This window comes from Ambystoma mexicanum, chromosome 9, assembly GCF_040938575.1.
Source record: "Ambystoma mexicanum isolate Mex_15411 chromosome 9, UKY_AmexF1_1, whole genome shotgun sequence".
NCBI lineage: Eukaryota > Metazoa > Chordata > Amphibia > Caudata > Ambystomatidae > Ambystoma > Ambystoma mexicanum.
Window position 1 is genome coordinate 175,681,460 of NC_090931.1, and position 14,091 is coordinate 175,695,550.

General features: G+C 45.6%; 1 protein-coding gene across 1 annotated transcript in view; it reads right to left on the minus strand.

Moving 5' to 3' along the window:
* VPS11 (VPS11 core subunit of CORVET and HOPS complexes) overlaps positions 1–11,943 on the minus strand; it is a 314,076-nt gene extending 302,133 nt beyond the window's left edge. Inside the window, exons 1-2 of the mRNA XM_069614391.1 lie at positions 11,775–11,943; positions 4,338–4,486 (exon numbers count right to left, since the gene is read on the minus strand). Of these exons, the coding sequence (XP_069470492.1) occupies positions 4,338–4,486; positions 11,775–11,910 (285 nt within the window). The 5' untranslated portion in view covers positions 11,911–11,943. The remainder of the gene's footprint in view (positions 1–4,337; positions 4,487–11,774) is intronic.
* Between the last annotated feature and the right edge of the window lie 2,148 nt (positions 11,944–14,091).

The following is a 14,091-nucleotide window of genomic DNA, read 5'->3' on the forward strand; positions in this document are numbered from 1 at the left end:
TAGTAAGAAATATCCAGACCACACTGCGGCTTTTTCTAAAGGATATTGTTGGTGTGTTGGGCTATTTTCTTAAGAAAAACTGTTGCGAGTACAGCAGTGGCAGTTGTTCTACAGGTATTTCTTCACTTTATTTTTTGTTCGGTGTGTTCACTCTACGAAAACCGTGGTCGGTTGGCGTCGTCGGCGCTCCTCAAGTTTCCTGTAAGTATACAACCATTTGCTGTTAAAATGGACCAAGCTTCGGATATTTATTACTATGCCAAGAACCAGACAAGTGCAAGCTTTGATTTATCAGTCCTGAGGAAAGCAAGCTCTGTAATTTCTGTGCAGACATCCCTTATGCTGGAAACACCAATAGTGTCGACTTGGAAAAGTGTATTGAAATAAAAACACACTAAGTCACTGTATACTAACCTCACGAAATTGACCTTTGAATTTACCTACAAGAGTTACATAGGAGTTGAAAATATTGGAACTGTAGGCATTTCCGCCCCCCCCCATTTCTTTGTTATCACTGTATTTACGTGTTTTTTTTTTTTAACTGTATTAGATGAATACATTTTTTTTTAAATGGTATGAGATTATATGAAGACAGACTTATTGATTTTGTGGTGCATCACATATACCCATCAGGGTAGCCTATATCTCAAATATGTGTGGTCTAAGAGGAGAGCAAGGTTTTTTGCCTCACAGGAAGGCAAAGGAAGAGGACCCAAGAAGGGCGGACAGAGAGAAAGGGCAAGCAGAAACAGGGGTCCCAATGAGAAGGCTATTCAGCTTACTGGCATTAAGGCAGAGGTCATTGAAGGAGCACCAATCCAGAATCGTGGATAGACAGTCAGGAATGAGCAAGAGAGAAGAGGCGGCCGAGGGGAGCCTGAAAGGGCTGGGTGTCATCCGCATAACACTGAAAGTTAGATGAGAAAGTATGGGACTAAGGGGCCAAGTAGACTCTAAATAGCCAGGGAGGGAGAGGTTGGAGCTCTGGGAGACACCACATGTGGAGAGGGAGGTGGCGTACAGCAAGGACCCACGTTGGACCTGGGAGGGCCGGTCCGAGAGGAAGGAGGTCAACAACTCTAAGGCCTGATCCGTAGTGTCCAGGTCCTCACGGAGTCAATTGATCAGGAAGGTTTGGTTGATAACGTCAAAAGGCAGAGGAAAGGTCAAGGAAGAGGAGGACAGAAGGAAGGCTGAAATCAAGATTAGAGAGCAGATCTTCACGGGTGTTCAGGAGAGCAGTTTCCGTGCCTCTGGCTGCTCTGAAGCCAGACTGATGGTCATGAAGACAACCAACAAATTCAGTATGGGGAGTAAGCTGGGAGATGGCCAGCTTTTCCAGGAGTTTGTCCAGGAAATGGGTGATAGAGATCGGGCGATAGTTTGCCGGACAGGTAGGATCAGCAGCAAGGCTTTTTGAGGAGGGAGTGCACAAGGGAGTACTTTAGGAGACAGGGGGAAGACCCAGTGGCAAAAGAGCGATTGCAGAAATCAGCCAAGGCTGGAGCGATATTGGAAGTCCATGAGCAGAAAGAGGTTACCTTGTGCACCTTTGCTTAGACCATTATAGGGGTTTGTCATGAATAACTCTTGTGGCCTTATTAAGGGGGGGGTCTGATGAGTGGACGAACTCCGAGGAACCATGTAACAAACAAAAAGCATCAGGTAGTGTAAATTAACTCTGTCATGGCTTGCCAGAAGGGCATGGGAAGAATATGAACTATATGGTGACGAGTTGAAGTTCTTCCTATGCCTTGCCGAAAAGTCAGAATAGTTAGTTAATAGTATGTGCCTTTTTGTTTGTGTTGCAGTAGAATGTCAAGATAGAGAGGCACTACTGTTGACAAGTCCCACACCCTCTTGAGGTTTTCGACCTCTAGGGTAACCCCCCCATATACCGCCTCCAGGTGTCATCACGGATCAGGCAGATTCTCCTGGTCCCTCCTGGCTTCTAAATGAGTACAATGCCATGCAACTGTCACATTGGGTACCATTATCTCACTGGGACCAAAGCTGTTGCACTAAAACAGTAAAATATGCTTCTGGATAGAAAAGTCTAAAACAAACAAAAACAAAAAAAGTTTTGCATCGACCGTTAATGCTGATGGATTCACTGGCAGTAATTACGCTGAGCAAAAGGGCCAATTTAAAATCGGCAAAAGAATATTTTGCTGAAAAGCGCCGCTTTGATTCTGGTAGTGGAACAAATGGTGCTGCTTTGACCTTCTCAGCTCTTTTCAGTCTCCCTTCTTGATAGGCTGAGGAGCCCTGCTTAAGGAGCAGGGTACAAACAAAATGAGGAGAAGACTTCCTTTAGTCCACTTCCTACTAGGACATGATGGTCATTTTTCAAACTCGAAGCGCAGGCTTCTGGAACAAAAATCATCACTGACTGTTACTATGGCCACGAAGGGAGAAAGACTCAACCACGAGTGGTCTAGCGAGAGCATAAACAGCCCATTTGGATATAGCCTTGATCAACTACACGGTGCACCTCGCTTGTACAGATAGTTCCAAACGCAGGTTTAATTTGCTTGTACACAGGCAAGATTCTTCAGACTTTTTGTTCCAATTGAGTTGTTGGTATTTTTACAATTGTAACGCAGAACCAATACAATGTTCTTAATAACAGTTAAACAAAAGCACACATGCCTCGCTGCATTAGGGAAATGCTAGCCAAGTGTATTTTATTTGTCTTTAGGTACTTTTAGTCTGGATTTACATATGGGGAAATCCAGAACTACAAGTCCCAGAAAGCAAATTGAAAACTGGGATTGGTCTAGCAAGTGAATGATATATATCAAGAGCACAATATGACATCACAAATGTTCAGAACTTTCAAACCAACCAACAGCAGCAGCGCCATAGCAGCAGTGTCTTTAGATTGCTGCTCTTCGGACAGATAAGTACAACCCTTAGCTGTGCTCTCCTTCTGCGCACGGCATTAGTCTTAACTTCTCCTTATGTGGCATTTTACCTCCTATCTGCACTCCCTAAGGATTGCTGTACTTCCCTTGCCTTTCAGAGTCTTTGTGCTTTTTTTTTTTAACATGTTTTCTGGCACCGCTCCCATTCTAGACAGTCTTTCCACACAGCATGCACTTCTACTACCCAATTTCTCCTACTAAGGGGGGGTAGGGTCGTCCCCTTTTTCCTACTGGTTATTTGATGTGGTCACCATTTACAAATGTTTATGAAAATGAGTGCAAAAATCTTATTGGGGTAAGGTTTCTGCTTTGAGCTTAATTGGTTCAAAGGGAACATGCGGTTGAGGGCTAGGCAGTTTATATTTTGCAAACTAAATCTTAAAAAATACACATTTTCAAAAACCCAGAGAGAATGTAGGAATCTTTTTTTGACATGGAAAAACACTAGTAGTTCTTTTTACAGAATGAAAAAAAGTGACTCAGCATTCGTAAAAGGCGAACACGCATCCCAGTGTCTTGAGCAGCCCGCACCCGGATGAATTCAAGGTGTTCTTGTCTACTGAACTCAGTGACCCAGCCTCTAAGAGGATGAGAGCGCTCACTAACTTGCAATCCTCAAGTCTCTTCCAGGTCAATTGGATCAACGAAGTAGATGTACACATTTAAAAAAAACTGTACATACGAACATGCATGCAAAAATGTATGTTAGTATAGGCTTTCAAAATGTACAACTCCAGGACACAATTGCGGGACAGGGTGGCAAACAGCCCACATTAGCATGGGAATGTTGATTTCTACACAATTTAGGTCCTTCTTCGGAACTATACAACGGTATTGGTGAATATAAACTGCCTTTAAAACTCGTTAGACACGTCTCCTTCCTGACAGTAGTGCAGTCTACTACATCTAATGAGGGGTGGGAGGAGCGGGGGAGGAGGGGGTGAGCAAACAGACCTTATCTAGTGCAGGATGGTGGTTCTTTAAACAATAAAATTACTAAATCAAACCACTTATGCGTTTGGTCAGCTTTGATTTAATCATGCAATGGCAATCCCTACGAAAACTCGTCCAGTCCATATGCGCCGTTACAGAAGGCATCCTATATGCAAATCACGCGTGTCCGTGCTCCATTCCCGAGCATACATCTTGTCCCCTCTGCCGAGGGGCGCAATCAACACCAGTCATATGTTGGCTTCTTTGGGCCTCATCGTCGAGGCACAGCCGGCCAAGCTTCACGTGAACACTGAAGCGCCCCGAATCTCCTGAAAATCCACTGTCCTAGTCACGACCCATTCACTGTTCACAGGCTGAAAGTATTGCTTGCATTATAGGGTACAGGTAAGAAAGCCCCGATTATTAAGAATCCCACACAAGCCACCACCTTACCATACCTTGCATAGCTTCACTTACCAGGGGATTAATGCCTTCCTCATCTTCGCCCACAGACACCAGGATGCCGTGCTGCTTCAACTGGAACAAGTGCGTCACTCTCAACTTGTACGCCTGGAAGGAGGTGATCTGCAGAGACCTTGGCAGGAACCAGACGTTGCCTTCCATATGTGTACCTCGGTTAAGGATCGCACTGGTAATTATTTTTACACATTTAGAGCTCCCCCACATCACAATAAGCAAGTCCCCTGGGCGCAGCAGCAACAGAAGCTATAATCTATAAAGCCCCGAGGGCAGTGCAATTCCTTCTCGCCAGTGTGCGCCACCACGAATCGGTGTTATTTACTAACAAACAGATGCTGTTGCTGGGCATAAAGAGAAGATCTTGACTTTGCCAAATGGTTCATTCTTTTAAGACCCCTTTTGCTTTTCTAACAAAACTGATACCACGCAAGCAGGATACGACCAGTATAAAGCACTACTAAAACAAGCTGTTGCAAAGTCAACAGTGGCTTTACATAAGAATTCAGACCACGAGGAGAAGAATGTACCCACCACGGGGGCATACTCCCGGAGTAGGAGGCAAACAAGTACACTCAGTACCAGAGCAGGGAAGGGTACAGCAAACATGGGAAGGGGAAACAAAGAAGGCGTAGGACGACAATGAAGAGCATGAGAAGGGGCGTGGGGCGGACAAGAAAGGATGAAATAACCAACAGGGGGTGCAATGCAAACAACAACGAGGTGTTAAAACGGGGAATATACAAGGCAATGGTGCAGCCGTACCTAGCAATTAAGTGAAGTGGCATGCCTGGAGCCCCCTCAACAGTAAAAGTCACCACTATCCAGCGATGTCAGACCCCACTGACATACTGCTACATCACATGGGAACCCCCTAACATTCAGTCCGAATTCCAAAGGAAATAAGCATTGGCAATGCCAACAGTTTGGGCTTTTGTGTAGGCATGGGAAAGGGACTTGCGAGGCACTGCCACATTGGTATTAACTTGCTATTGGTGGTCGGAGGTGCAAAATGGCAAAGAACCCATGCATCTAATAGTAGTGCCTGGTAAAATGCCTATTACTTATACAAAAGCCAAATCTGCTGCCTTTGCTAATGCTCGTTTTTAACAGGATTTCAGTGAAAGACAGGCATATTGCTTATAAATAGTGGCTGAAGCCAGACCTGGTTAAGACAGTTTTATTACACCATCAGCTCGTGTACAACTCCAATTATTGGGTGGGAATGGCCATTGGGATTATAATGGTCATGGGAAGTCAATGGGTGGGTAAATAACCAAACAATATCTACAAGCTTTGTATTCCTCCCCATTTGCCATTTCTCCCCATCTGTAATGCAATAGTTTGTGCTTCTAGGTGGCAAAAGCGCCACCAAATAGCCCAAACTAATGCACCTCCTGACATGCAACCCAACTCCTAGGGCTTTAAGTGGGTTAAGAAATCGGGAGGCGGGGGAGGGGGCTCATTTGGGAACGAGGCCTAAAAAGTACACAAACCATAGTAAGCTGCACAAACAAATATATAAATGCATGCACGCATTTATATATTTCTATGCATACCTTACTATGGTTTGTGTACTATGCAAGCCATCTTTTATAAATATCTGTTCATAAAAGATGGCTTGCAAAGTACACACACCATAGTATGGTACGCACATAAATATATAAATGCTTGCATTTATATATTTGTTAGCGTGCTTCACTATGTTTTGTGTACTTCAAGATGGCCTGAAAAGTACTCAAAGAAATGTATAGGATTTACATATTTATGTGCTACCTTATGGCTTGCATACTTTTCTAGCCATCTTTTTTTAAACATTTCTATGTTTATAAAAGATGGCTTGAAAAGGGCACAAATCAAGCCACCTTTCAAAAAGCTTTGAGGACGGCCAAAGCCTGAGGTGTCTTTGTCCGCATTGAATTGAGTACTTTTCAAGTCATCTTTTATAAACCTTGAAATATTTAATGGCATCCCCAGGTTCGCTGATTGTTAAAGACGCCTCTGCGAACTGGGGAAACAAAGGAACGGTAACTTCCTCGGTAACCCCTCGCATGAGGGAATACCAGAGGAAGTTAGTGACTGACAGAAGTACCAGTCAGCTACAACAACACTGTGGCTGGCTGGCACTTCAGTCAGCTCGCCGCACTTAATTGCGGGCGCATCTCCCTTTGCGGCTAATGCGTTGTGCCAAAATTATGGTGGGAGGGGGGGAGGGGGATGGTGGAGGGGCGGCAGGGCCCCAACCGACATTTTGGAGACTGCCAAGACCTGGCCCACTTAAAGCACTGCCAACTCCACTCAGGGATACCCTGCTGAAATACAAAAATACAAACCAAACCAGGTGCTACCTGCCGATACCCAGCTCACAGTAGCCGACATCATCGGAGGACCCACTGCGCACAATGGCGTACAGTCATCATCCAGGGGTACCCATGGAGATATACAGCCCATATCATCCACCGGCTGCAGTGTGGACAAAACGAACACACTACTCAGAAGCCCAATTTATACAGCAACCCAATCCCGCATCCAGACTGCATTCTTCCGGGAGAGATTCCCAGCTTTACACACCAGAAGGGAACTCCATTGTGCACAAAGACGCCCCTAACTGCACTAAAGGCAGCTGCTCCCTCTCATAACCATCAGCACACGTCACTGGTGCCATAGAAAAGATCACCCTGCAGTGCACATCACCAGGATGCCCGCACGCTCCCCAGAGCGCAGTGTTGATAAAGACACACACACACCTATCCCAATAATTGCACAATTGAATCAGAGTACACATAACCCACGAATCATCTAGCCGTAAGCCATCACCCATGAACACTTTGCTGACGTACTATACACAGCTGTCAGGTATCATTAAATGGCATAAAACAACTTCATCCAGGTCCCGCCCCATAATTACTTTAAAAAACCCTAAATCTGACTAGTTATTGCTGCGCTGAGCTCATCTGTTGAAGAACCGATATAAATATCACCAGGGGTCCTGGTCTTTAATTTTGTCGCTAGCCTCGGGTGAGCAATTCAAAATATAATAATTCAACGTTTCCAAAATCCCCCCTCAGCAGTTTTGCCCTCCTTAAGTGAAAAATACCCTTCTCCCCTCAGATTCAAATTCTAGGCACATGACTGTCAAATGTCTACGAGTCAGCCATGTCAACGTTTATGCAACAAATTAGCATCACAGGTTACTCGACCATCCCCCTGAACACCCCACTCCCTGCCAACAACTTACTCCCAGACAACCAACACCACCATACTCCTCCAGTGAGGTGGGTTCCCTACAGGCCCCCTGGACCCTTTCTAACACCAGATAGTAACTCACAGATTCACCCACACTAGCTCATCAAAGACCGAGTGGAAACTTTTGGGGAATGTCTAAAGTTACCTCACCCCTTGCTACCCCTCAATGACACCTGTACTGTCGCCCATTGTTTAACCTATAAATTGCAGGGAGAAGATGTAATCAGATTTTTTCCCCTACGGATTCCTTCTTCCACACTTTAATATCTCCTCTTCCTAGTGGCTTCTTCTATTGGTCAGCAGCCCCGCACCCCTCGCCACCCTTCCATTCCAACAGTTACTCCCAGTAGTGTCTTTGGCACCTTCACACTAGCTACACTTGACATCACGTAATCCAAAGGATAACAATTGCTTTGCTTTCCCCCAGACCGAAGCACACTTATGTTACACTGCAAGGCTGCACCAAATCACCACTTTAGTGGTCTCACAGCACTCAGCATGTCTGGAAAAATAGCCTATTGTGCCCCTGATCAGGATCCAGACATTAGTCCGAAGAGGCAGAAGCCATGAGCAAAGGGAGTGGCGATTTAGAAGTCTAAAATCAATGTTTTGTGATAGCTTGGGTGCATGTGGCGCCAAAAAATGCGCCATAGGTCAGGGTTAAGAAAGGAACGCATTCAGGCATAACATTTTGTGGGTAGGGGGGACCCAGCTACCTAACTTTCTCAAACCTCTACATTTTAGCTGGCAGCCTTGGTTTTTCAATGTTTGTTCCGTGGCCAGAAGAACTTCTACTGAAATCCCGATGCAACCCTTTTTCTGACGTGCTGCCCTTGGTGGCCCATGTGGCTGCCAGAGTAGGGGTGCTTTAAACACAGCATTTAGGTCAAATAGCCATTCTTTTACCCTGAAACTGTGAATTAGACTTGGGGCAGCTGCTAACTAGTTTGGGCTTAGCAAGAGTCAGGAGGTAGCGATTTTTACCCTATTAGATGCCCAAAGCACCAATGGGGCAACCATAGGGGTAACAATGGATCTTTTGAAGCCCCGCTCCTGGCCATTTTGTTTTGAGCCCTCCCTTTGCCTCTGTGGACCACAAGGCATGCTAAAAAGGCAATTGTGCCGACGTGGTCCCACCATTAGTCCAGCCATGCACACATGGAGTCCACAGACTTGCCAATCTACATCCTGTGTGGGGTGGCCAGCATGCTTGGCAGCCGGATTGGCTGGCAGCCAAAGCCTTGGTGTTCTGCCCTGTGGTGCAATTGGAGGATTGGCCCAGGCTCCAAATTGACAGAAGCTGGGAGCCATTTACCTGCCAGATATAGCCGCAGGGAGCCTGGTTAGTTTGAAACCAAAAGCCACCAGGAGCTACTTTTGATTCCTGTGGCAACCACACAAACCTAGTTATGTGATATTAACTGTGCATGTTTGGGAATGTATATTAAAAGGAGGATAAAGAACACACTGAAGGGACATTTAGAGCATATTGAATATAAACAAGGACAAAAAGATAGCGCATGCATGGTTAGATTTGCTAGGCACTTTGTAAAAGCTACAGGTTCCCCAGAGGTAGCTCCTGCCTAACTGGTTTTGCCCGATACCGAGGATCTGCCTTTTGTTCCTGGTCAACAAATCCCAATTTCGATACCTGTGTGCTTACATCAGCTCCTGTGTGAATGTGAATGTATCATCAGTGGCAGACCCTGTGCATTCCTCATATTCATACCTCAACCGCTGACAGACTGATGCTGGCATGGCTACACTACACAGGCTGTGCCCTGGCTCCTTTTTTCTTCGGTTTTGGAATACCCTCCTGGCCTGAGCAGTGGGACTGCCTAATCTTTCATGGGGCAGTTGCCTGGCCTCTCCATTAATGCCTCCTTGGCCAAGGAGTTCAGTAGCTTGCAGCTGCTGCTCCACAACTCCACCCCGAGATGTTCGGAGTCTTCCTCTGCCATTGCATCTGTCATGGAACGGTTTCTTATTGGTAGGCAGCTCCTTCTGACCATCTAAGGCACTGTCCAAGAGCATTGTCGGGGTTCCAAGTCTCCCTCTCACCATTTCTTCATATGCTGGTGCTTGATCTTTTGCAAAAGTGTCCAGTTGATCAGTGTTTTGTCATCTGGATCTTTGCTGGGTGGTGGGGTTTGAGATCATTCAAGTCAATAGGTGCCAACCACGACTAGCCCAACCTAAATGTTGGCACAAACTCACTGTTCTTTCGTCGTTCCTGGGTCGAATCTTCCTCACCTAGAGAGATTAGTACTTGCCCCTGAAATCTTGGTACAGATTCTTCCAGCTGGGCCCAGAGGCAATGGGGTTGTGAGCAGCCCACCACATGTTCCACTTTGCGGACTGGGCTTCTGCTCCCTCTGCATCCAACTCTTCCTTGCCCACTGGTACTCGAACCTTGGACTGGAACTCTTGAAGGGGGACCCTTCTGTGTCCCCCTCTGCTTCACTTATGTGGTAAAAGAATAAACTTAATTAGGTCCACCCCAGCCCCCAACTGTGGTAATCCTATTGTATTTTGTCTCATTCAGTATTGGAAACCTTTGAGAACTTCGAAAACTCTGTAAAGAGACTCCAGAAAGGGGCTTTGCGTAGGTTCACCTGGGGTTCTCCAGTATTTTAAGCAACTTGGCGATTTTAGGAGGTTCCAATTATTTATTAATTATTTTAGAATAGAGCATTCCCACCATCCTACCCAAGGGCATTGTTCCTTCATAAACCTTTAGCATTCAAGAGGGCCTCCTCCTGGAATTGCAGCTGAGGGTGGGCTGAATTATAATGGTATTTATAGAGCATGGGCCTAGCTTCGAGAAGCAACAGAGTACTTTACAGAGGTTTACAACAATACAGATGCATAACATAGCGCTTTTCAGAGGTAACAACAGAACAGATATACTGCGGATGGTGGGATACAGAGGAGAGGTACAGCTGGACCGGGTGGCAGAATGGCTGGAAGATTTCATTAAAAGCCTTGGGGGTGCATATTGCCCAACATGGTTTGGAAAGAGGTCAAGTCCGTCATCAAGACCCTGCCCCCAGCCGACACCTAATCCCACCATAAACTCACCTCCTCACTAAAGACGAAATTAGTTATCTAGCGAAATGTCCACTAAGAAAAGTATACTTTTAACCAATGCAGGGAGCTAGAGGGAGACTCCACAGACAAGCTTGATACACCTTCAGAGCCTTGTGCTCCACTGTAATTTCCATAAATGTACAAATGATGAACTGATAAAGCCATTCACCCCCGTCATTGTAAGCTGCATATCCTCCATTTTCAGGAAACAACCCCAGGAGAAACTGCTACCCATGCAAGAAGTTCCAAACTCACAAGAAGTATAGAGTTGATCTGCAGGTTCAAGTATTGAAAACTTCAAAAAAAGACAACTAAATAGAAACAGGTTGCCTCCACCGGACAACCCAAGATGCCCTACAATGCCAGATGTGTGCTCACTAATGTCACACCCCAGAATGCCACACAAGGACCTACCAAGTTGTGCTATGGAGTGGTCTTCCATTCCTGCCATTGATCAAAACTGCAACAAATGTGGATGGTAGAAACATTTCCAATCTGTATACAGATTAGGGAGACTTTGTCCACAGCCACCTAACAAAACAACCAAAAAATACGGAAGCAGAAGCTACACAACATAGAACTAACATCTACACGCTTTTACTTGTAATTGTCTGAAGAACACGACTGGGGAGGACATCAAAAGGATTACAGTTATCGGATAAAAAGGCAGTAAACTATCCCTGAAGTGAAGATATACATCAGAAAACTATCAAGGACATGCATATTCGACACAGGTGTGACTTATCATAGGGACTGAGCTATACAGTAACCTACACAGGACAACCCATCTATTGAACATGTGTACTACTGGAGTGCACCAAAACCCTTCAAATGCACAGCAATTCGAAGCACGATTTGCTATAAACAGGGCTGCTCTATCTGTTTCAAGACGGTTGAAAAACCCGACTGGAGCTCCGGTGGTAATTTAGTGCACACGTGCACTGCAGTAGAAAAGCATATTAACACACAGCAGGACGGCTATCCCCTCACCCCTTTGTAGCTCCCCTTCCTCAAATCCACCTACACTAACTATCCCTGCAACAGCCTTGTCTTTCACCGGTTCCTCCACCCCAGTCCCACCATTCAAGCTCCAGAGGATATCACCACATAGCAGACTGCCCCTGCCTGAATCGCAGGCGCTGATCCCGGGGGGCAGGAGCGCACCGGCCTCTCCTGGCCCCCCCAACGACTCCTTCTCGAAAAAGACGAAGCGCCGCCACTGCAAGTAGGCAGCCATCCTGAAACCAGGAAAGGCACGTGACCACGGCGTAATAACATCACTTGACAGCAGAAGAGGAAGGCCGCTATCCGATTGGTGTATTGTGGCCACGTGATTGTTATGAGCACTAGACCGTTTACTGAGTTTGTCTGGCACGGTAGCACAACCACCCTTATCGTGCAGCCAGCTGAAATTAAACGTCTGACACTCATGCACGAAGATAATTTATAAACATTAAAAGTATCTGTCAGTATGTGAATATAATTTTGATTCAACATGTTAATTAGTTTACAGTTATCTGGTCTTTAAAACAACGGCACATTTTGCAACATAATTTGCTCAAATGTGATTTTGTTACAATTGAATGAGCATGCCGTGAAAGAAAGCATGGCGTTTGGTCGAGTATTACAGAATAGCTCTTAAACGATTGCCAGTGGTTAGCTGGCTCACTTCATGAATTATTGCAATCTTGAAGCAGAATGATCCACATTTCTGAAAGTGACACTGAAGAATACAGATTTTACATACTATCTTTTAGGAAAGTCATGATTCTATTAAAGAGATGGAGGTGAAGTATTATGGTTCCCTCACTTTAATGCCAGAGAACAAAATCTTCAAAGGAATAATGTAAAACTCTTATAAACCAACAACTGAACTACATTTCCCAAGACACTAGGGAAAAAAGGGGAGTTTAGTCCAAAAAACATATGACTGTCCATAACCAATCATAGCATGCTCAGTGTATAACTGTCACTTCCCCTTAACCAACATCCTCATCTTTGATGTGAAGCCTGTACACTTCCTCTGTCTATGAACTCCAGTCCCATAGGATCACACATGCTGCATCATCTCTTCCCTTTCATGCTCTCCTATGCAGGTTTCGAATCCGCACTTGAAACTAAACCGCAATAGAAATAATGTCCCCATCGGGCGGACCATGCAGTTCGTCGCTACATGGCAAAAACATCACATTTTGATTTATAGTGCACTAAACATTCTTAGCTTTCTCTCCATCCAAACCTGTCAGGGGCTTGCGGGCAGAGACATGCCCACAAAGCCAAGAGGGTGGGGGAAGTGCACAAGAGACAGGAGTGCAAGGAGTCCTGCAGACAAGAAAGGATAGGCAATAACCCATAGCTCTCAACTGTTTGTGTTGCAATGGCGGGTGAAAACACCCGATTTTGTTTTTGGCGGGTGAGAGCCCATTGACATGAATGGGCATGCCGGAGGCTTGGCGGGTGAGTCAGCTGTTTACAAGGCGGGTGACACCCGCCAAATGCGTGTGAGTTGAGAGCTATGCAATTACCACAGACAGGCAACAAAGGCAGTGAACAGAAAGGGGCAGTGAGTTAGGTTTCTACTTGGGCTGTATGGAGAATGGAGGAAGAGTTTCCCACAGCGTCTGGGGAAACTCTCGCCTTCTGAACTGGTTACTATTACAGGGCCCCACTCTGAATGCTCATGGAAAGGAGCTTCACTCCTGAAACAGGAACCAGCACACTGTTAACACTATGGCACAAGGTATAATACTGAAACGCGACAAAGGAAAGGGGCAGAGAGTGCCTGCTGGGAAACCCAACAGCCAAACTCTGAACAAAGGGATCATACCAGCACAAGTGAGGACAAGAACAGTAACAGAAATATCCAGGGAACAAATAGGAAGTCAAAGTAAGCAAGGTTCAGGACAGAGACCAGGAATGAAAAAGGAAAAGCAAGACAAGAATCTAATTGCAATGGTACAGGAGACTCGAACTGCAGACTAGAAACTAAGGATCGGAATCATCAAGGAATAGCAGACTGAACTATAGATCAGGAACAAGAAAACTCAGGACTGAAAGTCTGGACTAGGAAAACAAGGACTGAACAGCAGACTGGTGACAAGGAATTCATAGAACTGTATATCTGGACTGGAATAACAAGGGTAGGACTGCAGACATATAACAAGGAAACTCATGACTTGAAACTTGGAAGCTAAAGCCAGGAAACACAGACTATGGACATAAAACAAGGAACTGCAGGCAAGGAACACGATCACAAGTGGTTAAGAGCAAAGCACTGCAGACAGGGAGCAGCAGACTGCAAGCAGGGAAGCAGGGCTGCAGAGCAGGAAGCACAGAGGTGCAGAGCAGAAGAAAGGATAGTATAGGCAGAGTAGCAGGGCTGAAAGGCAGGGAGCACAGGGCACAGGGCACTGGAACT